Source organism: Chrysochloris asiatica, unplaced genomic scaffold (assembly GCF_000296735.1).
Source record: "Chrysochloris asiatica unplaced genomic scaffold, ChrAsi1.0 scaffold00100, whole genome shotgun sequence".
Classification (NCBI taxonomy): domain Eukaryota; kingdom Metazoa; phylum Chordata; class Mammalia; order Afrosoricida; family Chrysochloridae; genus Chrysochloris; species Chrysochloris asiatica.
The window spans coordinates 3205542-3227901 of record NW_006408618.1 but is presented as its reverse complement, the minus strand read 5'-3'; the positions used below and the strand labels follow the sequence as shown (position 1 = coordinate 3227901).

Here is a 22360-nt window from a genome sequence, read left to right as displayed (position 1 = left end):
CCATCAAATTGGTACTGACTCATAACAACCTAATGCACAGCAGAACAAAACACTGCCCGATCCTGGGCCAACCTCACTATGGTTGCCACGCTAGAACCTACTGATGCTGTCACTTTACCAATCCATCTTGCTGGGGGGTCTTCCTCTTTTTCTCTGACCCTCCACCTTACCAAACATGATATTCTTCTCCAGTGACTGGTCCCTCCTGACAATATGTCTTAAGTATGAGAGCCGAAGTTTGGCCATCTTGGCCTCCAAGGAGCACTCTGGCTGCATTTCTTCCAACATAGATCTGTTGGTTCTTTTGGCATCCCATGGCACTTTCTGTTGGGGACCGCAAGCACTGAGATGCTGAGGCTCTGTGTTATGGACGAAAATCCAACACGAAGGCCCACTCAGGATTGCCAGCCAGGGACCCTGAGGGCCAAGGAAGTGTCCTCCTGACGTCCGAGGTTCATTGGCTTTTACGAACTCACTGGTGGGCTATCTCTGAATAATTTTCTTTGGTCTTATTATTCATTCTATGCTTCTAACTCCAGTAATTGTAGCTTCTGAGAAAATGGTTTCTTATGTGCTTCTCTTAATGTCTCCACTGTGTTGGCAGTGCGTAGGGTTCTGGGAACAAATCTCTCTGAGGAACAAACTCTGGCCACCTGGCAAGCATGTCCAAACTATTCTTTATCAAATTAGTCAGTTATGTTTGATATTAACTTAATACATGAGCCCTGGATACCCATGGACAAATATTAAAACAAAAACCTCTTCTAAAGCCGAGGCCCTAAAAGTTCCAAAGGCAGGTTTTCTGGGATTCCGCAAAGAGGCTCTGGAGAGAATCCGCCCAAGGAATTCACTCAAAGTAGATTGGCGAATTCCAGAGTATTGTTCAAGGAATAATAGTGACAACCTCCTCAAATCGTCCCCAGGTGTAAACCATTAACCCAGATGTCCTCCTTCCTCCTGAAAGCCTAAGCCAGGTAGCTGAAACAGCTTGACTCTCTTCAGTCCTTTAAAATCCTTTTAACCTTTACCCATTAGAGATTAAGTGCTATAGATATGTTAATTAGCCTTGAGAAACCTCGAGTTGCTGCCTTAGGATTTGAGCTTTAAAAGTAATTTATAACAATTTGCTTGAATTTTTGGAAAATTAAGAATGTGAGATTATTAAGACAATTTGCGATGTATATTTTAGAATTTGTTCCTGTAAATCATTGTGTCCTGTTTTGAATGATTAATCACATTTCATTTCTGTACCCTGTCTTAATAATCCCCTTCTTCCTTTGTGTAAAATCCCTCCCTGAAATAAAAGACGGACGCAGATTGAATCCTGCATGCATTACTGCCTGCAATGCGATGCTGCCTGCAATGCAGGGTCTGCCTGCCAGTCTTGCATCCACTCTGGTCTCGGGGTGTCTCTTTGCTTCTCTCGTCGCGTCTTTATGTATATTCTTTCTCTATCTCTTTCGCTGCCAGATCTCCCTACTTCGTGAACCAAACTTCCCTGTCGAGGCAGGTCCCCAACAACTTTCAATATTCTTCTCCAACACCATGAATACTAGTAGCTTCTAAAATTAGGGTGCTGAAAATAATCAAATTGTGCATATGGGAAGCATAAAACAATGAACAAATCAAGTATCTTAAATATATACTTCATATTTAGCAAAAGAATGTCACAATTATGTGGCATTACCCTGATGTTGTGCTTTAGGATAAGCAACTGGCTTGCTAAGCATGCTTACAGCAAGAAGGGTAGTTCAAACCCACCACAGCTTCAGAAACCCTGGACTTGATAACACCCAACAACAATCCTAAAGAAATAACTTTTTTATCCACCCAAAATGTGTGAATCAACTTCAAAGATCAGAGCTATCAAAGTCACACATTCCCCAGATCCCCCACACCAAAAATAATACTCTTAACTAAGGAAGTAGTCATAGCTCTGGGTGACTAAGACCATTTGAAATCATGTACAACAAAAAGTTCAGTGTCTTTCATTGTAAGGGATTTATAACCAAATTTTATCTCAAGTCCAAAGACCTACAGAATCCTTCCTTCGTTTAGAATTTGCTCCCTATCTAAATGAACACTTCTCCTTTCATACTTCAAAAGTTTGAATTTGGAAATTAACAGCCTGCTCAGCTGAGCTGAGCCTCATTTACATAGCCTTAAACACACCTGTACAGAAAGAGAGCTAGCGATGTGAACATAAAAAGCTTCAAAACAAAGAACAGTATCTTACAGTGCCAGTTCTGCTAGCTAGAAGGGCACCCAATAGGCACTACATTCTATACCTGATTACATACTAGAATGCCAGGCTGCTAATTCCTTTAAAAACAGAAGATAGATTGTAAATGCTTCAGTCCCAAGACATCTAATTACTGCTTACTAGATAAAATGTGTGTCAGCGCTGGGTGTCTTGGCCCAGCAATCAAGGAAATGAAGAAGAAAGGGAAAATGGCCATGCAAGAAAGAAGCTTGTTTCCCATTGTGGCAGGGAAGCAAAAGCCTTCCTAGCACATCTCTCGACTTCTGCTGACATCTCAGTGGAAGCATTGTTACAGAGCCATCTCAAAATGCAAGGAAGATGAAAAAATGAAGCAGACGTGTCTGATGTGACGCTGTACGATAAACACTGGAATGCTAACTGCAAGTTTGGCAGTTCAAACTCACTAACCACCCTGTGAAAAACCTATAGAGTCTATATGAGTGGAGCAGACTCCAAGACACTTAACAACAACATACAAGAAAGAGAAAAGGAAGAAGAGGTGTTTAGTGAGCCAACCTACTAAGGAAAAGTCAAATCAAGAAGATATATCTTACTACTCTTTAAAGGAATCCTGGTGTGACATCTGTGGGATAAGCACTGGACTGCAAGGTCAGCAGTTGAAACTCACCAGTCGCTTCTCGGAAACCCTATACAGGGTCACTATGAGTTGGAACCAACATAATGGCACTTAACAACAACTCTTTAAAAGCATATGTTTTAGATTGACAAGAATAATAAGAAAATTCTACAGACATGAGAGCTGAATTATTATTATTTGTCTTTTGATGTTGAACTCATGGAACAGCCAATCTGTTCTTCATAGTACTGAGAATTATCAATAAAAATTCTTGATACAATGAAATAGACCAAGACTCAAAGTACCTAAAGTTTCTTCATCATTTCAGAAACTTCACTGAGCCTCCTCTTACAGCTCACCTTAAACACTGCCTGGTACTGCCTAAGATCCTCCCCCTTGGCATTCTCCTTTTCTGTTTTAGCCTCACTTAACGCCTACAGCACCAGCACCAAGCACCTTCTGTGTACTGATGACTCAGTTTTTATTTTTAATTTCCATTCCAAACTGCTTTTTCATCTCAGACTTGTATTTCAATTATATACTGGATATCTCAGGGGGAATCTTGGTGGGGTACTATAGAATAAGCACTTGATTGCTAACCACAAGTTGGCAGTTCAAACCTACCAGCCACTGCTCAGAAACTCTAAACAGGGTTACTATGAGTCAGAATTGACTCGATGGCACTTAACAACAATTTAAGGAGCCCTGCTAGTGTAGTGGATTATGAGGTGGGTAGCTAATCACAAGTCAGCAGCTCAAACCTACTAGTCACCCCATGGGAGAAAGATAACACTTTCTGCTCCTACAAAAATGTATAACCTCGGAAACCCTACCAGGGTCGCTCGAGTTAGAACCGACTCGGCAGCACACAACCACCACCACCACCACTGAGTATTTCTACCCGGCTATTTCCTAGACATAATAATCTGAAAGTGTAAAAAATAGAATCTATTCTTGGCTTACTGAAACTTGCTCCTTTCCTATATTTTTTATTTCATCATGGTAACATCCAGTTTCCCAAGCTATAAATCTTTGAATTGATTTATATTATTCACAACCTTTTCCTCATGCCACATTCACCAGATTTTTGTGATTTTACTATTAAACAAACTCTCAATTCCATCTCCTTCTCTCCAACTCCAATACCCCCTGACACCGATCTACTTTAGGTCATAATATCTCATGAAACTACCACACTCTTTTCAATTTGTTTCTTTGCCATTGCTTCGTCTGTCTTTCCAGTTCATCCCTTATTTTCTGATCTGTATAACATTGTCTATTGGCTCTTAAATACTTACTAGATAAAGTCCAAAGTCTTTCTCACAGTTCCAGCCTCATTTTCCATGATGTCTTTTTTGAAAAAAGAAACAAAAACAAAGCTGATCCTACTTCTTCCCCCATATACCCTCTACTCCAACCAGTCCATACATGCATGAATATACTTACAGGTCTTTGGTGTATGTGTGTGTATGTTGGCACAAGATGTTCCCTCTGTTTATGGGGTTCTTAATTAACTTAATTATTTTTCTTTCAGAGTAAGAACTGCCACGATGAGATCAAATATCACCATTTCTGTAAAGTTTTCCTCATCTCCAAAGAGCAGAAAATCCCTCCTCAGCATTTATATTAAAATCCTTTTCATGCTGTGTCAGCTTCCATGTCTGTTTCTATCTGTATATATTCAATACAGTGCTGCTTGTTGTTGTTAAGTGCCGTCCAGTCAGTTCTGACCTATAGTGACCCTGTATAGAGTTTCCAAGGAGCAGCTGGTGAGCCTGAACCACCAACCTTGCGTTTCAAAATGACTTTGCAGTCCAGTGCATATGCCCACAGCACCATACCAGTGGATCACCAGTGGACCAATAAAATCCTCACCAGTGGACCAATATACAACATTCTTATCAATGGAGAAAAGATTGAAGTTGTCAAGGACTTCATTCTTCTTGGATCAACGATCAACACTCACAGAAGCAGCAGTCAAGAGATCAGACGACGTATTGCATTAGGCAAATCTGCTGCACAGGAACTTTTTAAAGTGTTGAAGAGCAGAGATGTCAGCTTGAGGACTAAGGTGTGCCTGACCCAAGCCATGGTATTTTCAATAACTTCATATGCATGTGAAAGCTGGACAGTGAATAAGTAAGACTGTAGAAGAATTGATGCCTTTGAGTTATGGTGTTGGAGGAGAATATTGAAAGTGCCATGGGCTGCCAAAAGAACCAATAGATCCGTTTTGGAAGAAGTGCAGCCAGAGTGCTCCTTAGAGGCCAAGATGGCCAAACTTCATCTCTCATACTTTGGACATACTGTCAGAAGGGATCAGTCGCTGGAGAAGGATACCATGTTTGGTAAGATGGAGGGTCAGAGAAAAAGAGGAAGACCCCCAACGAGATGAATTGGCCAAGTGGCAGCAGCGATTAACTCAAGTGTGGCAACTGTAATGAGGTTGGCCCAGGATCGGACATTGTTTCGTTCTGCTGTGCATAAAGTCGCTATGAGTTGGTGTCAACTCGATGGCACCTAACAACACCACCACCACCACCATACCAGGACTCTAATACAGTGCTAGGTATATGAAAATGCTTGTGAGTGAATAAACCAGGCACACAGCAGGTACTATGCAAATGCTTACAAGTAAATACACCAATTCCTAATAAAACCTATCTAAGGAAAGAGGGAAGAATTACATTATAACATGCTTTATTATCTCAAAATGAAGTAAATTATCAAATTTAGTTTCTGGGGAAACAGAAACATTGAGAACACTGTAGACTGGTATAACACCTACTGAAGGAAATTACATATACATGATGTAAAAATTAAAGAATACAATAAGGCTTCTTACGCAATCTTTTAAAAGTTTTGTAGTGCACATACGCAATACTAACATACCAAATTTATTAAAGTATATACTCTTTGTTGTTGTTGTTGTTATGTGTCATCGAGTCGGTTCCGACCCATAGCGACCCTGTATACTCTTTAGGCAATTCTATATCGAAGAATTTATTCTGCACATGTATTTGGGCAAATAACTAGTTACAAAGATATTTGTTGCAGAATTGTAACAGCAAAACAATTTAAACAACTTGTTAAGTGCCGTCAAGTTAGTTCCAACTCATAGCCACGCTGTATAGGGTTTCCGAGATGAGGTCGGTGAGTTTGAAACACCAGCTCTGTGGTTCTAACTGACCTTGAGGTCCACAGTGCTTTACCCCATAGCGCCACACCAGATCTTCTAAATGCCTCAAAATGGCCAGATTAACTATGATACCTACAGACAATGAAATACTATTAACTACTAAAAAGAATAAAGTGGATCTTGTATTTGTCACAATCTACAAGATAATTTGTGAAGTGCAAAAAAGATTCAGAAAATGTGCATGATATGGCAATATTAAATGCCAATGACCCTGTATAGGGTTCCTACAGAGCAGCTGGTGGGTTTGAACAGCCAACCTTGTGGTTGGTAGTCCAATACTTATCCTACAATGCCACACCAGGATTCCATGGTAACATTAGTGCTTTTTTAAAAAAATTGTGAGATATTCGATATACAGACACATACTTATATAGGCATAATAAGGGAGCATAGTGGCTCCATAGGATAAGCACTGGACTGTCAATCACAAGGTCAGTGGTTCGAGCCTACCAGCCACTCATGAGACTTGATGAGACTTTCTTTGTCTTCAAAGATTTAAAGCCTCATAAACCTGTGGGATAATGCACTGGACTACAAGGTCAGTTTGAACTGCAGCATTGGTGGTTGAAATCCACCAGTCACTCTCAGAAACCCTACACTGGGTCACTATTGAGTGGGAACTGACTAGACAACACTTAACAGCAGCAACATGCATTAATGACTTTTAAAGAATGTCTCTGGAGAGAACTGAGGACTAGAGTCAGCACTTGGCATTTTGTAGACTACTTTGTCTTAAGGTTCTAGTGCTGCTGGTAACAGAAATACCACAAGTGGGTGACTTCAACAAATAAAAATGTATTTTCTCACAATTCCGGGCAGAAGTCTGAATTCAGAGCTCTCTAAGTTTGGAGGAAGATCCTTGTCTTTTCAGCATCTGCTTTCTGGTTTTCTAGGAAATCTCCATGCATTTTAGCATCTCTCTTACCCCATCTCTGCTAGCTTACTCATAAATTTAATCTCTCTGTATCTCAAAAGACAGACTCAAGACACATTCTATATTGTTGTTAAGGGCAGTTGAGTTGGTTCCGACTCATAGCAACCATGTATAGGGTCTGTAAAGAGCAGCTGGTAAGCCTGAACCGCCAACCTCACAGTTCTAACCAACCTTGCAGTTCAGTGCATTAATTAACCCACAACACCACCCCAAAACTCCACATTCTATATTGTTGTTGTTGTGAAGTGCTGTTGAGTCATTTCTGACTCATAGTGACGCTGTATAGGGTTTCCAAGGAGCGGCTGGTGAGCTTGAACCACTGACCTTGTGGTTCAAACCAACCTTGCAGTTCAATGCATTAACTTGCAGCGCCACACCAGGACTATACTAATCCTGTCTTATTTACAAAGGAAACAAAAACCTCACTGCTGTCCAGTAGATTCGAACTCATAGTGTTCCTATAGAATAGACTGAAACTATACCATAGGGTGTCCAGGCTCAAACTTTATGGAAGCAGACAGCTTCTTTCATTTGTTGTGCAGCTGGTGGGTTTGTATTAATGGCCTCTTATTAAGTAGCAGAGAACTTTAACCAATGCCACTATTGTTCCTGTAACAAAAACAACCCATTCTCAAATGGGATCGTACCTACAGGATTAAAAACAACAACAGGCAGTCTGATTGACTACCACAAGAACAAGCAAACTGTTCCCCCAGGGAGCCATCAAGGCAAGCAATCAAGTCCCTTTAGGGCAAATCTCCTTCCAAGACTGAAACTCAAAGGGAATACAGGAGCAGGCATATAATCTTGTTGGTGACCACGTTGGTCTACTAATGAGGGGAAGTGGGAGAAAAGCAGCAATGACGATGTGGGCTAAGTCTGACCACGTCCAATAAACTCCTGTCAACCTAGAGTGAGACCTGGTTGGCCAACAGTATGGTGAGATCTGGGAACTCCTGAGCCCATGGTGTTATAACTCTAACTACAGTCCAAAAGCCTAGGAATTATAACATCTATTTTTAAGGGGACACACTTTCAACCCATAAAACTCTACCCCTACCCTTTGTTGCTGTTGTTATTAAGTGTCGTCAAGTAAATTCTGACCTATAGTGACGCTGTATAGGGTTTCTGAGGAGCTGATGGTGAGCTTGAACCGCCGACCTAGTGGTTCAAACTGACTTTGTAGTCCAGCGCATTAAGCCACAGCACCACACCAGGATTCCTACCCTTTAGTTCCCCGCAAATTCATGTCCTTCCCACACACAACAAACACTTGCCCTATCACATCACACCAAATGTCTTAAATTCCCAGTCCAAAATCACTTCTGAATCATCTTAAGATAGGTGAGGCTTTAGACGTACCCCAGCCTGAGGCAAAAGTCCTCTTCACCTGAGAACCTATGAAATCTTGGGAAATTGTCTGTTTCTAAAGTACAATGGTGGCACAGCTACAAAGTGGGCTTTTCCACTATAAATGGGAAAAACTAGAGGGAAAGAAGGAATAATAAGCACCACGAAGTCCCAAAAAAATGCAAAACAATTTACATTAGTTCTCAAGGCTTGAAAAACAAAATCCTCTCTAAGAACTGGACTGCTAATTGCCAGGTTAGCAACTCCACCCCAACAGGTGCTCACTGGGAGAAAGATGAGGCTTTTTGCTCCCAGACAGATTTAAGACTATTATTCAAATTCACTCACCAACCATTAAAGCCAATGATGAAGAAACTGAAGAACTCTATCAAGTTTTTCCACCACTCATCTGTCAGTTTGTAGTACTTTGGTGGTTTGTGTGTCACTGTGATGCTGGAAGCTATACAACCAGTATTTTAAATACCACTGTGTATAGGTTTCAGAAGAGCTTCACAGACTAAGACAGGCTATGAAAAAGGAGAGGTGGACCACTTCTCAATGCTTACCCACTGAAAACTGTATGAATAGCAGCAAACTACTCTCAGATATAATGCTGGAAGATGAAAATGTTATGAAATAGTAGAGGAACATGGTCAGATACAGGCCGGAATATGAGCCCCTCAGGTTGAAAGGCATTCAAAATACGGCGAGCAAAAAGCTGCCTCCTCAAAGCTGTTATTGTTGTTAAGTGCTGCCGAGTCAGTTCCGACCCATAGCGACTCTATATAGGGTTTCCGAGGAGCAGCTGGTATGTGGAATGTACAAAGTATGAATCTAGAAAAATTGGAAATGGTAGGAAATGAAAAGGAGCACATGAAATCGATATCCTAGGCATTAGTGAGCTGAAATGGGTTGGTACTGTCCACTTTCAATATAACAGTCATAAAGTTTACTACTCTGGAAATGATAAACTGAAAAGGAGTGGTATCATAAAGAACACTTCAAGACCTATCTTGAAGTACAGTGCTGGTAGTGATAACACCCATACACCTACAAAGAAAACCAGTTAATACCACTACTATTCAAATTTACACACCAACCTCTAAAGCCAGTGGAGATGACATTGAAGAATGCTACACGCTTCTTTAGTTTGAAATTGACTGAACATGCAATCAGAGGCATTGGTAATTATTGGTGATTGGAACGCAAAGGTTGGAAATGTGAAGGCTGGAAACAAAGAAGGATCAGTAGAGAACAAGGCCCAGGTGATAGAAATGATGCTGGAGATTGCATGATATAATTTTGCAAGACAATGTCATATTCACTGCAAATATACTTTTAAACAACATAAAAGGCAACTATAACTATACACATGAACTTCACCAGATGAAATACACAGGAATCAAACTGGCCACATCTGTGGGAAGAGATCATGGATGAGTTCAATATCATTAGCCAAAATAAGGCCAGGGGCAGATTGTGGAACAGATCATCAACTGCTCATTATCACGTTCAGATTGAAGCTGAAGAAAATTAAAACAAGTCAATGAGAGCCAAGATAAGACCTTGACAACACCCCACCTGAATTTAAAGACCATTCCAAGAACAGAGTTGATGTATTAGAACACTAATAACCAAAGACCTGAAGAGTTGTGGGATGACATCAAGAACATCATACAGGAAAAAAGCATTGGTCATTAAAAAGACAGGAAAGAACAAAAAGACTGAAACAGATGTCAGAAGAAACTCTGAAACTTACTCCTGAGCCAAGAGAAGCTAAAGCAATTGGAAGAAATGAGGAAGTAAAAGAGCTGAACAGAAAATTTCAAAGGGCAGCATAATAAGACAAAATCAAGTATTACTGTGAAATGTGCAAAAACCTAGAGTTAGAAAGCCAAAAGGGAAGAACACGCTCAGCATTTCTCAAGCTGCAAGAAAGGAAGAAAAAATTCAAGCATCAGATTGCAATATTGAAGAATTCTATGTCTCACTGTCATTAGAAAAGTAATCTTTCATATTATTCTCAGCTAACATATCACAGGACTCCTGGTGTGGCGCTGTGGGATCAGCACTGGACTGCAAACCACAAGGGTGGCAGTTCAAACCCACCAGCTGCTCCTCATAAACCCACACTATGTCACTATGAGTCTGAGTGGACTCGATGCACTTAACAACAACATGTGGTGTGGTAGGAAAAGCACTGGGTAGCAGTAGTTCAAACTCATCAGCTGCTCCTCAGTAATCCTATAATGGGGTCACTATGAGTTGGAAATGACTTGACGGCACTTAACAACAACATGAGCAAAATACTGAATGATGCAGGAAGCATCAAAAGAAGATCGAAGGAATACAGAGTCACTTATAAAAAAGAAATGGTCGATGTTCAACCATTTCAAGAGGTTGTATAAAATCAAGAACTGATGAGACTGAAGAAATAAGTCTGAGCTACACTGAAGGCATTGGTGAAAAACAAAGCCCCAGGAATTAATGGAATACTAATTGAAATGCTGCAACAAACTAATGTAGCACCGGAGGTGTTCACACATCTCTGCCAAGAAATTTGAAATGCAATTTCCTGGCCAACCAAATGAAAGAAAAATATATTTGTGCCCATTCCAAAGAAACCTAATGGAATGTATAAATCAGTATCATTAATATTACATGTATAGTACAGTGAATTGTTCACTATTTCTTCTAGCCATTATCTTTGTAAACTCACACCAAATACCATTTTTGCCCTGATGGGTCTGGGTTGTTGTTGTTGTTGTTGTTGTTATGTGCCGTGGAGTCAGTTCTGACCCTGTACAGGGTTTCCGAGGCTGTAAATCTTTACAGGAGCAGAAAGCCTTATCTTCCTCCCAAGGAACAGCTGGTAGTTTCAAACTGCTGACTGTGAGATTAGCAGCCCGATTTATAACCACTATGCTACCAGAGCTCCTTGACGGGGCTGGGTCAGAGAAGGCAAAATATGTTGACAAGATTATATGATTCAGTTGTGACCAGTAACAGGCTTAACTGTGATTGTATAATATGAGCGATCACCGAAGCAGGAATGGGGGATCTCACTATCTTCAAAGTGCCAGGAGTGGAGCACGTCCTTTGGACCCTGAGATTCCTGCTCACTGAACCTCCTCAACCCAGGGACAGAAACGTGTTGACACTAGAGGAATAGCAGAGAAGTGTCAGAGGAGCAGCAGCAAAACCTGGTCAGAGCAACAGACAGAGTGGAGGACTTCCCAGCCCATGGAGCAGTAAAGCTGAGTGACTTTGAGTAGGAAGACTGCTTGCAGACCGGGGTGCCTTACGGCACTTAATTGGGGAACTAATTGCTAACTCACAGAGTTAGAGCCAAGTGTCTTCAGGCTGAGGCTATGGTCGAGTGGTGTGTCATGTGGGTATTTATCAACAGTCTTAAAAGAGCTTTGTAACATTGGTCATGCACAAAGAGGCCTGCCTGCGGGTCCAGCTGAGGAGAAGCTGTCCTGAATGAAACTGTGCCTGAGCATTTTCTGATTCCTGCCTTGTAACTTGTTAGCTTCCCTAATAGACACCAAAACTGTTAGTATGGTGCCTGCGTTTTGTGTGATTGTTGTTAAGAGCTGTCGAGTCAGTTCTGACTCATAGCGACCTTGCATACGGCTTTTGAGGAGTGGCTGGTGAGTTGGAACTGAGACCATACAATTCAAACCAACCTTGAGGTCGATTGCTTATCCTGTGGTGCCAAATTATTGCAACGAATTATTGAACACAGCAGAGCAGAGAATGTGGTGGAAAGAATGTTTGGTGTCATCATTTTATGCAACATCCATGTAAAATTCTGTTGAAAGTAATATTTAAATGGGTGCAGTAGTATATCAATACGGAGCTGCCAGAAATGTAAGCTGGATTCTGAAGAGAATTTGGAATGAGGGATTACCACTGCTGATACCTGCTAGATCTTGGCTGAAAGCAGAGTATACCAGAAATGTTTGTTGTTATTAAGTTCCACTGAGTCAATTCTGACTCATAGCAACCCTGTACAGAATTTCTGAGGAGCAGTTGATGTTTTTGAACTGCCAGCCCTGCATTTAGCAGTCTACTGCTTATCCTACAATGCCACACTGGGACTTCAGGAATATGTTTACTTGTGTTTTATTGACTATGCAAAGGCATTTGACTGTGTGGATCATAACAAATTAAGAATAACATTCCAAAAAATGGGTAATCCAGAACACTTAACTACTCATGAAGAACCTGTACGTAGACCAACAGACAATCATTTGAACAAAACAAGGTGACACTGAATGGTGTAAAAATCAGGAAAGGTGTGTGCCAGGGTTGTATGTTTTCAAAATACTACGTGTTCATGAAGAAACTATACTAGACCAAAACACAGTCGTTTGAACAGAACAAGGGGATACCGAATGGTTTAAAATCAGGAAAGGTGTGTGCCAGGACTGTATCCTTTCGAAGTACTTATTCAATCTGTACGCTGAACAAATAATCCAAGAAACTGGATTATATGAAGAAGCACATGGCATCAGGATTGGAGGAAGACTCATTAACCTGTAATATGCAGATGACACAACTTTACATGCTAGAAGTGAAGACAACTTGAATTACTGAGGAAGATCAAAGTCTCTAGTTTCCAGTATGGATTATACATCAAAGTAAAGGAAATGAAAATGCTCACAACTGGTCCAATAAATAACAAGATAAATGAAGAAAATATGGATGTTATCAAAGACTTCATTTTAATTGGATCCAAAATAAATGCTCATGGAAACAGTAGTCAAGATTTCAAATGATGTATTATATTTGTCTTTAACATGTTAAAGAACAAATCTGCAAATCAACTGTTGAGTCATTTGAGCATAGTAATCATCAGATTACTATGCAAAGGGATGCAAAGATACGAAAATATATGGGACTCAAAAAGCTTACAACATAGTACAGAGAATGACCAAGTATTCAAATAATTTCAATAGAAAGATTTCATTCTCATTCAAAGCTTCACCTATAGCAGCTGAGTATAAACTCAGCATTATTTTAAAATAATGTCTTCTGGGCTGTGGCAATGACAATACAAACAGGAGAAGGTAGCAAAATGTAACCATGACTTAATATAGGTTGTTGTTGTTAAGTGCTGTTGAGTCAGTTCTGACCCATAGTGACCCTGTATAGGGTTTCTGAGGAGCAGCTGTTGAGCTTGAACCATCGGCCTTTTAGTTCAAACAGCTTTCCAGTCCAGCGCATTAATAATCCACAGCGCCACCAGGTAGCAGGTAAAAAAACCACAACAACACAGATGAATGGGCATGCCAGGCTTTGGCCAAGTGATGGTGATGAAAAATGCTGCAATAACTGTACCAGCACTCTCTAACACAATGTGAATGACTGACATTATTATGTAAGAAAGCAAGAAAAAAAAGATTAAGTGACTATTTCAAATGTTGTTGTTATGTGCCATCGAGTCGGTTCCGACCCATAGCGACCCTGTATAGGGTTTCCGAGGGTGTAAATCTTTACGGGAGTAGAAAGCCTCATCTTTCTCCCACGGAGCAGCTGGTAGTTTCGAAGCGCTGACCTTAAGGGTCGCAGCCCGATTCGTATAGAAATCACTAATAAAAACATTTCTGTGCTCTGCCTTCCCTTAAAAAAAAAAAAAAGCTCTTATTTTAGCGGTTACTTGAGATATGAAACTTATGACAACTGAGGATAAGTAGCAATCAGTAGCTTTTGCAATCATGTTAAAAGTTGAAGCGATGAAGTATTTTAAATATCTTTTAATTCCATGGCCTTTTTGAAGCCCACTTGTATGTGTTGTTAATTTCTTCTATAGAGTAAGATGTTGTCAAGTGCTGTTGAGTAGTTCCAACTCATATCGACACTGTACAGGGTTTTCCGAGGAGCGCCTGGTGAGTCTGAACTGTCGACCTTGCAGTTCAAACCAACTTTGCAGTCCAGTGCATTATCCTACAGCACCACACCAGGACATGCCCTCATTAAACCAAACCATTTCAGTTAAGTTGATTCCAACTCATAGCAAGCCTATAGGGCAGAGTAGAACTGCTCCTTGGGGTTTCCAAGAATACATTTTTACAGACGCAGGCAGCCTCATCTTTCTCCCTTGGAGTAGCTGGTGAGTTTGCTCAATGATTAACCCACTGCACCACAAAATAATAGTAATTGCCACATCCATACATCTTTACATGCAGAAATCTCAAAACATTTGCAAGCATTCATTAATTCCCAAAATGCACTAGAGAAGTAAACTGGGATACAGAGAAGATGAATAGCTAAACACACACACACACAAAACAAACAAACCTAAACTCATTGCTGTCAAGTTGATTCCACTGTAGGACAGAGTAAAACTGCCACAGGCAACCCTGAAGCTGGTTGCCACATCTTTGTCCGTTTAACGTTGCATTTAGTAGCCATGCATTTAACTACTGCACGTCACCAGGGCTCAGTATTGAACAGCTCAAGGTCAATCAATAAATCAGTACCAGATATAGAAAAAGAGATATATTCTGGTTCTTGCTCCTGGATCTAAATCACAAGTCATACTCCCCGCATGAAATGTTTCTTCTCATACAAAGGACTCCCAGAGTTAATTCTTGATGTCAAATGCCAAATGATTAAATACAGTTCGATGAGGACTTTAAAAATGAAGCCACACTTTAACGTTGTAGGATTTCAAAAGAAAGAAACAAAAGTAATTTCATTTCAGTAGGGATTCTAGTCTCACTTGTTAGAACAGAGGGAGAAACAACATTTCTAGTGTTGGAATAGGCCAATAATAGTCTACATTTTCTCATACACTGTTCTTATTTTCTATGGACTAAGGTATCATTTCAATACTTTTTTCAATCCATGAAAAATCTGCCCTGCAATGCAGCTATTTTAATTAGCAGAACAAACATTATTGAACATCAAGGAAATAAGCAAAAACATAATGAAACATGCAACACAGAATAATTATAATTATTCTTCTTTTATGGCACTAGAACCCTTACAATCTATAGGAAATTCAATACTATTATAAACCCATAGCACAGCATAGTGCAGTTTATTATTATAAAAACACTATGCAAATAGAATATTTAAATGTTTTTAAAATGCATAAAAGGCACAGCACTTTTTACAAATTTAAGTTCTGTACTTTAATTCCTGGTACTTAAAAAAAAATCATTTTAGAACAAGGATCATTAATCCCAAACAAAATTAAATAAAAATTAACCCTTCTCCCTTTTGCAATGAATTATCACGTGATGAATTTCAGACAGTGAAACTGAACGTTTTCTTCCTAAATGCCTACCTGCGCATTGGCTTTCCTTCCATGCACCATGAAAAGTACCCTTCACCACACTCTAAAGCCGAACCTAAGAACAGAAAAACAGTAAATTAAAACTATTTCTGATCTTTTCAGTAACAATCTCTGTACAATCATTTCACTTATTTTGTGAAGTGGTGAAGAATTATACCATCGGCCGTTTAAATATACAAAATCATTACGGACTGTAGTTAGTACCTTTAAGGTACTCTAAAGACTAAACGTGTATGTGAAGGTGAGGGAAAGTACGCTGTTTAGCCTGGGATGCTAGGTTAGTCTTGTCTCACTTTGACCTCTCCATCTAGCATTTATACAGAGCATACACCGGCTACCCACAGCAATACTAGAAGACAAATAGCATAGGGAATACGCTGCTTTAACTACTGAGCTGAAGGCTGGTAACCTATCCAGAGGTGGTAGGAGAAGGAGGAGGCTTGTGCTGGAAAAAAACAAACGTTTAACTCCGCTCCCGACAACCCAAGCAATTTGAACAGCACAGGGAAAGTCCAGTTTCAGTCACGAACAGTCTCTCTATAAGCCCTTCCCTAAATTCACCAAACAATGTCCACCATCCACTGGCACGCTCTCGCCAGGTCCTGAGGGTTAAATGAGAGGCACCGTACCCTGCTCCTTCCCCCGAATTCCAACTATTACAGGCGGAAACCGCCCAGGGGACAGAATCTCAACGCCCCTAAGGTACGACAATCCAGCGTCCCCTCAGGCTCCGGGAGAGAGCTGTCAGCCAGCGAAAACGCAGTCTGGCGCCCCGCAAGGCCGGGCCACGACACCCCAACAGCCCCTTCTTGGCACCGACTGATGGCCGATGGCCCAGTTCCCGCTGAGCAGCTCGGGAACTTGAGACAACAGATCTGCAAAGCGAGACTCCGGACGCAGTTCGTGTCCCTGCACAGGGCGGTTCACTTACCGGCTCTGACACTTTCTTCGGTGCTGCAGACTCCTTTGCCTCCTCCGCCGCCCACCACTTTCTCCGCCTCCTCCTCAACCGGCGTTAGCGCAGGCAAGACTCCACTCCTTTGAACCGTTTCCTCTTCTCCGCCCCTGCAAACAGCAGGAAGTGGTCCAATACCTAAATCGTTCCCTCTGAAACGTTCATGGTCCGCCAAAAGGTTCCAGTATGATACCGGAAGTTACCGCACCCTTTGCTAGAGGTTCCGTGACATCAGAAATTACCTGTCTTCCTTACTTTTGTCAGGTGGGTGATTACTTTTTGAGTTCCTTGTTGAACTGTCAGTCTTTGGATTGTGATACCTCATTCATTGTTCTTTGTTCTCCCGAGCCGAAGACGAAAGAAAACTGAGAGTACTTAGCAACTTTAATTCATTTGCAAGGGCTGGATCTACTGTTGGTAACATTGTAGATGAAATAATGACCCATGTGTAAGTCTCGTGTACCTACTATGTGCAAGGTCTTGAGGATACACAAATAAATCATTGATTACCCTGCCCTTCCCAATTTACGACAGTATAACTTTCAAGACACCTTAATTTGATTCAGGGTGTTAGGCTTCTTCAAGCCATTGAGATGCTATAGGGAATAGAAGAAATGGGTAAACGAGCAGACCAGAAAATTTCAAAGGGCAGCTGGAGAAGACAAAGTCATGTATTATAATGGAATATATAAAGACCTGGGGTTAGAAAGCCAAAAGGAAGAACACGCTTAGCATCTCTCAAACTGAAATCACGGACGAAAAAATTCACAGCACCATTTGCAGTATTGAAGGAGTAAGAGCTCTGGTAGTGTAGTGGTTATGACTCGAGCTGCTTACCTCAAGGTCAGCAGTTTGAAACTACTAGCGGTTCTGTGGGAGAAAGATGAGGCTTTCTGCTCCCATAAAGATTTACAGCCTCGGAAAACCCTAAGCAGGGTCGCTATGAGTCGGAACCGACTCCAGGGCACACCACCATATACAAAATACTAAATGATGCACAAAGCATCAAAAGAAGATGGAAGGAATACAGAGTCACTGTATCAAGAATAAATGGTCAATGTTCAACCATTTCAAGAAGTAGCATATATTCAAGAGCCAATGGTACTGAAGGAAGAAGTCCAAGGTGAACTGAAGCCATTGGCAAAGAACAAAATTCTGGCAATTAATGGCATACAAACTGAAATCTTTCAACAAACTGATGCAGCACTGGAGACACTCACTCATCTATCCCAGAAAATTTGGAAGACAGCTACTTGCCAGTTGATTGGGAAAGATCCATTATTTGTGCCCATTCCAAAGAGAGGTGACCCATAAATCATTGAACAATATCATTAATATCACAGATAAGTAAAAATTTTCTGAAGATAATTAAAAAACGACTGCAACAGTCCACTGACAGGGAACTGCCAGTGGTTCACACCGGATTCAGATAAGTATGTTAAACGAGGGATATCATTGCTGATGTCAGATGGATCTTGGCTGAAAGCAGAGAACACCAAAGATGTTTATGAGTGTTTTATTGACTATGCAAAGGCTTTCAATTGTGTGGATCATGACAAACTATGGAAAACATTGTAGAGTGTGTTTTCTGGAACACTTAGTTGTGTTCATGAGGGACCTATACATAGACCAAGAGGCAGTTTTTTAGACAGAATAAGGGGACACTAAATGGTTTTAAACTAGGAAAGGTGTGCTCGAGGGTTGCATTCTTTCACCATACTTATAGGTGTACATAAAAAGGCATATGTAAGATTTTACACTATAGCAATTCTTTGTTGTAGAGAACACTTGAAACTGGATTATATGAAGAAGAATGTAGCATCAGGATTGGAGGAGGACTCATAACAATCTGTAATATGCAGATGATACAACCATGCTTGCTGAAAGTGAAGAGGACTTAAAATACTGATGAAGATCAAAGACCACAGTCTTGGTATGGATTGCACCTCACTATAAAAAAACAAAAACAAAAAGCGTCACAACTGGACCAATAAATAACATCCATATAAATGGAGAAAAGATTGAAGTTTTAAATGAAAAGAGACTTCATTTTACCTGGATCAACTATCAATTCTCACAGAAGCAACAGTCAAGAAATCAAACTATGTATTGTTTTAGGCAAATCTGCTGCACAATCAATCTTTAAAGTGTTCAGGACCAAAGATGTCAGTTTGAGGACTAAGGTGCACCTGACGCAAGCCATGCTATTTTCATGTGTGTGAAAGTTGGACAATGACTGTAGAAGCATTGATACATTTGAGTTATGGTGTTGGAAAAATATTAAAAGTACCCTGGATTGCCAGAAAAAAACTGTTGAAAGAAGTACAGCCAGAATGCTGTTTAGAAGCCAGGATGGCCAGACTTGTTCTCTCATTACTCTCACATAGTATCAGGCGGGACCAGTCCCTGGAGAAGTACAGTGGAGGGCCTGTGAAAAGACATTCAGTGAGGTGGATTGGCACAATGGCAGCGGTAATGGGCTCAAATGTAGCAACGATTGTGAGATTGGTTGGTATAGGACTGGGCACTGTTTTGTTCTGTTTTACATAAGATCACTATGAGTCAGTATCAACTGGATGACAACTAACAACATGTAGTATATAAAAGTACACATCATTGAGTCAACTCCTACTTTTGGCAACCCTATGTGTGTCAAAGTAGAATTGCGTACGTACAGTTTTCAGTGACAAGTTTTTTGGAAGCAGATTGCCAGACCTTTCTTCTGAGATGCCTTAAGGTGGACTTAAATGTCCAACTTTTTAGTTAGTAGCCAAAGCATGTTAACCATTTGCATCACCCAGGGACTCGATATAATATATATATATATATATATATACAAATAAATTTTTTTAAATGAATGTTTTCAAAGTACATGTATTATTTTCTTATGCAGCTTGTTTTTTTCACTTTATAAGATTTATTCAAGTTGACCAATGGAAGTCCAATTAAATGATTCTTAAAGTGTGGTCCTAGACTAAGCATCACTTGGAAATTTCTAAGAATGCAAATTACCATACTCAACTATAGATATACTGAATCAGAAACTCTGGGGGTGGGATCTGGCAGTCTGTTTTAACTAGTCCTCCAGGTGTTTAAGTTACATGCTAAAGTTGTGAACCACTTCTTCAAGTTATTTATATACTATTACATTGGATGAATAGAACACCTTTCTTTTAACCTAGTCTACATATAGATATTTTACTTTCCAGTTTTTTTTCTATAACAAAGAATTGCTACAGTGTAAAATCTTGCATATGTCTTCTTATGTGTACCTACAAATTTTTTCTAGACTATGCACCTATGAGTAAAACTACTGAGTTGTTTTTGTAACTATGTTATGCAAATCTTCAACCTTACTGTTAATAAGTGCTGGTTCTGACTCATAGTGATCCTGCATAGGGTTTCTGAGGAGAGACTGGTGCATTTGAACTGCTGACTTTGCAGTTCCAATGACCTTATGGCCAATGCTTATCCTACAGCTCCACACCAGGATCCCTTAGGTTTACTAGTGCTAGCCAACTTACTTTAATTTTCAAAGTGGCTGTTTTATTTAGTGATAATAATAGCAAATATTTATATAGTATGTACCACATACCAGACGTTGTTCTAAAGATTTTGTTATTGTTTTTAGGTGTCATCGAGTTGATTCTGACTCATAGCGACCTTGTGCACAATAGAACAAAACACTGCCCAGTCCTGCACCATCCTCACAATTGTTATCTTTGAGCCTATTGTTGCTACCACTGGATCATTGACCCTCCACTTTTCCAAGCATGGTGTCCTTCAGGGACTCATCATTCTTGATGACACATCTGAAGTACCAGAGACCAAGTCTCACCATCCAGGCTTCTCAGAAATATTTTGACTTCTTCTAAGACAGATATGTTTGTTCTTTTGGTACTCCTGAAAACAAACAAACTTTTTATTGTGAATTGAGTGAAGGTTTACAGAACAGATCATTAGTCCCACATTCAACAAATCATATACTTCATGTCATTACAATGGTTTTACTCCCCTCCACATCTCATCAGTTAGCAGTATTTACCTCTATTCACTTTAACTCTTGCACTGTTCCCTGTGTCTTCTAATACCTTCATCTCTCCTGTACCAACCCCCATCTTGTTGCATATTGCCTTACCCAGCAACTTAGTTAACAGGTGTCTGCCCTATACCTATGGTGTGGCACTGTAGGATAAGCACTGGACTGTGAACTACAAGCCGGCACTTTAAACCCACCAGCCATTCCTCAGAAACCCTTTATTAGGTTACTATGAGTTGGAACTGACTCCATGACACTTAACAACAACAACCCTTTACCCAGTGAATAATTTTCCCATCTTTCCTCCTGGTAATCATCATGGTGGTAATGGTGTGCCATGGAATCAATTACAACTCCACCCTGAATAGGGTTTCTGAGGCTGTAAATCTTTACGGGAGCAAAAAGCCTCATCTTTCTCCTGTGGAATAACTGGTAGTTTTGAACTTCTGACCTTAAGGTTAGCAGCCCAACTGATAACCACTACACTACCAGAACTCCTGGTTATCATCATAGAATTTTTCTTTGAGCAAGAAAACCTTTTCTTAACTTTTTACAACAGTGGTCTCATATACTATTTGTCCTTTTCTGCTTGACTTCTTTCGCTCAGCATAATCTCCAGGTTCACCTATGTTATAAGGTGTTTCACAGATTCTTCAATGTTGTGTACAATTCCATTGTGTGTATGTATGTACTAAAGTTTGTATCCATTCTGTCTCTTGACTGGTGCATTTAACCCATTTACATTCAGTGTAATTATCGATATGTATGACTAGATTCGTGTCATTTTGCTGTGTATATGTTTTGTTTGTTTGTGTGTGTGTAGTGTTGCTAGTTTTTTTGTCCCATATAAATTTATGCACAGAGTTCATTTTGTTTGTGGGTTTTATTTTAATTTTCTTTGTTGCTGTTGTTTTAACTATTTTTAAATCTTTCTGATTTTCATCTGTTTTATTTTGCTGTGAAGGTATATTAATTTTCTTTGAGGTTACCCTGTAATTTATTAATATTTTCCTTATTTAATTGTTTCATTTGGAAGTTCTGTATCTACACTATTCCCTCTTTTTGCTTTGTAGTTGACTTCATTACAAATTGTTATTTCTGATTCCATATTTTCAGTCTTGTAGGTTTGTTTACTATAAATATTTCTATATCTGGATTGAGTTCTGGGTGGTGTTGTCATGTATGTTAATCTCAGGTGGTTGGTTGGTTCTTAGTTCAAAGAACATCCTCTAGTAATTTTTATAAAGCTAGTATTATAAATTCCTTTAATTGCTGTTTATCTGAAAATGTCCTAATTTCACTGTCATATTTAAGGGACTGCTTTGCTGGGTATATGATTCTTGGTTGGCAATTTTTTTCTTTCAGAGTTTTGTATCTGTCATCCCATTGCCTGCATGGTTTCTGTTGAGAAAGCCGAGTTTAGTCCTGTTGGTTCTCCTTTGTAGGCAATTTTTCATTTTTCCTGAGCTGCTCTCAGGATTTTTTCCATGTCTTTTGTTTTGGGAGGTTTTATTATGATATGTATTATTCATTTTCTTTTAGGGTCTATCCTGTTTGGGTTTCATCCAGCACCTTAAATAGTTATCTTCTCATCATTCATGATGTTAGGGAAGTTTCCTTTCAGCAAGTCTTTGCTAATTTTCTACATGCTTTTTATCATGTCTTCATGTTCTGGAATTCCAACCATCTGTAAGTTAGTCCTCTTCTGAGCAGTAATCCATTCACCAGTCA

At 39.9% G+C, this 22360-nt stretch overlaps 1 protein-coding gene across 1 annotated transcript in view; it reads right to left on the bottom strand.

Moving 5' to 3' along the window:
• Window positions 1–16656, bottom strand: part of KLHL20 (kelch-like family member 20) — a 140602-nt gene extending 123946 nt beyond the window's left edge. The window contains exons 1-2 of the mRNA XM_006867054.1: window positions 16567–16656; window positions 15627–15690 (exon numbers count right to left, since the gene is read on the bottom strand). Of these exons, the coding sequence (XP_006867116.1) occupies window positions 15627–15649 (23 nt within the window). The 5' untranslated portion in view covers window positions 15650–15690; window positions 16567–16656. The remainder of the gene's footprint in view (window positions 1–15626; window positions 15691–16566) is intronic.
• Window positions 16657–22360: the final 5704 nt, after the last annotated feature.